The sequence below is a fragment of the Terrapene carolina genome, unplaced genomic scaffold (assembly GCF_002925995.2).
Source record: "Terrapene carolina triunguis isolate 2854851 unplaced genomic scaffold, T_m_triunguis-2.0 Scaffold33911, whole genome shotgun sequence".
Classification (NCBI taxonomy): Eukaryota; Metazoa; Chordata; order Testudines; family Emydidae; genus Terrapene; species Terrapene triunguis.
Genome location: NW_020698262.1, coordinates 13,686,777 through 13,688,660, shown reverse-complemented (window position 1 = coordinate 13,688,660; position 1,884 = coordinate 13,686,777). Strand labels below are relative to the sequence as shown.

Genomic DNA, 1,884 nt, shown 5'->3' with positions numbered 1-1,884 from the left:
AGGCCCCCCCCCGGCGGGCAGGCTCGGAGAGCCACCGCTGCCACTTCTGCAGGAGGCCGCTAGGGTCAGCATGGACCGTCAAACTGAAGGGCCAAATCCCGCATCAGTAGGAGTTGGTGCCTTCAGCTCCCAGTACATGCAGCATGGCCCAGCTGAGGGCATCCCTTCACGGGCGGACGGCCTGGGGACGCCGGCACTGCCAGGCTCAGGCGGGTCCCTGCTCTGCAGATACTGGAGGGCTCCAGGCCTCAGCTCTGGCATTCTGGCCCCTCCAGGGGAATACTACCCCTGTGTTGTGGGGGGTTTCAGCCCTAGCCCTCTCTTTCCAGAGGCAGCTTGCGCCCTGCTGGCTTGTCCCATGGCCTGGGCACTTGGTGAAAGCACCAGCATGGCTTCGGGGGGAGGTGGATGAACTCTGAGCCTGACTCAACCCGTTTAGCCCCCCACTCTGGGCTGAGCAGTGATGGGTCCCCCACCCCCACCATCAGGCCCCTGAGCCAGGCTGGGTTTGAATAGGGGATGAAAGGGCCACTATCCAGTCAGCTGGCCCCTGAGCCCCCCGCTCCTCCATCTTGCAGCTGGGGTAGAAGGCTCCGGTGCCTGCCTCTCTGGAGGGAAGGGGCCCGGCTGGGAGGCCTGGTGAGGGGTAGGCGGAGGCCCAGGATCGCTATGTATCCTTGCCAGTTTCGCTGGCAGGTGGGGGCTCTGGACCGCAGCCAACGTGCAAAGGCAACAGGAAGATAGCTCGCTTTTGCGGGCCTGTTTACCAGGTGCCCGCTGCCGCCTCCGCGGTAAAGACAGGCTGTTCTTTAAATGTTAGAGGAAATTGCTAACAGGATGTTTGATTGGCCAGCTAATTAGCTAATGATTAACGGCTGCACAGTGCCTTCACCGGGTAACGGCTGCCACAGATCCCCACTGCTCCGCACTTGCAGCTGGCCCCGGCGCGGGCTCTTCTCCCACCCCAGCCCTGTAGCCCCAAGGGCTTCTCAGCTACACCTCTGGTGCCACAGGCGGGCTCTGCTCCGGGGCCACCGAGCTTTGTCTTGGGAAGGACCAGGATAAAGGACTCTCCTAAAGGGGCTTTTAGCCGGGAGCCACGGCCTGCTCCTGCCTTCAGCCCGGCGGAAAGCTGGGGGCTGGCTTTGGGGAGGTATGGCTGGTCCTAGTTCATAGACTCGACAGACAGCAGGGAGCGGAGACTCAGCTTTAATTCAGGATTGCGGGTGCCAAAGGGCAGGTGGGGGTGGGGACAGGGTTAAGTCGTGTTAGCTCAGCTGCGTGGGTTCAACCCCCAGGAAAAGCCGCATGGAGGCCCAGGTTGCCCACTGGCCAGAGGTGAACAGGGGGGCCTAGGCTGGGGCTTGGCCATTTAACCCGGCTTCGATCATGGCAGCCTGTGTCCTGCCAGGACAACTGAACCTCACCCGCTGTGGGCCCCGTGAGCCTGGGAGCCGGCGGGGCAGCAGTGGTCTGCTCGGCTCCCCTTCAGGGCCAGCCCCAGAGCGGTGGGGAGTCCCCGGCACACACACACCCTGCCCGCCGGGCTGGCTCAGAAGTGAGAAGGGGGGGTCTGGGCAAGCGGGGGGCTCTGCTTCCAGAGCTCTACAGGAGGAGGGAGTAAAGGAGGGGGACGATGAGAGCAGCTGGCAGCATGCTGGGGGGGCTGGCGCTGGCACGGGAGGGGTACCCGTAGCTGGTTCTGCACTGCCCTTCCAGTTCCTCGTACGCAATCGGCTCATCGTCAGGTGGCTCCTGGGACAGGCTGTCCCTCACCTAGCAGGGAAAGGAAAGAGTCAGCCTCTCACAGTATGCTGCAGAGGGGGGCCACGGAGCTGGGGGCCAGGGCCGGGTCTGTGCTGCGGAGCTTGGAGCCGGGGGCCA

The 1,884-nt window shown here is 64.0% G+C and overlaps 1 protein-coding gene across 1 annotated transcript in view; it reads right to left on the bottom strand.

Annotated features, from left to right (window-relative positions):
- Window positions 1-1,605: 1,605 nt before the first annotated feature.
- LOC113409605 (dipeptidase 1-like) overlaps window positions 1,606-1,884 on the bottom strand; it is a 16,261-nt gene continuing 15,982 nt past the window's right edge. The window contains exon 10 of the mRNA XM_029914244.1: window positions 1,606-1,776. Coding sequence (XP_029770104.1) covers window positions 1,606-1,776 — 171 coding nt within the window. The remainder of the gene's footprint in view (window positions 1,777-1,884) is intronic.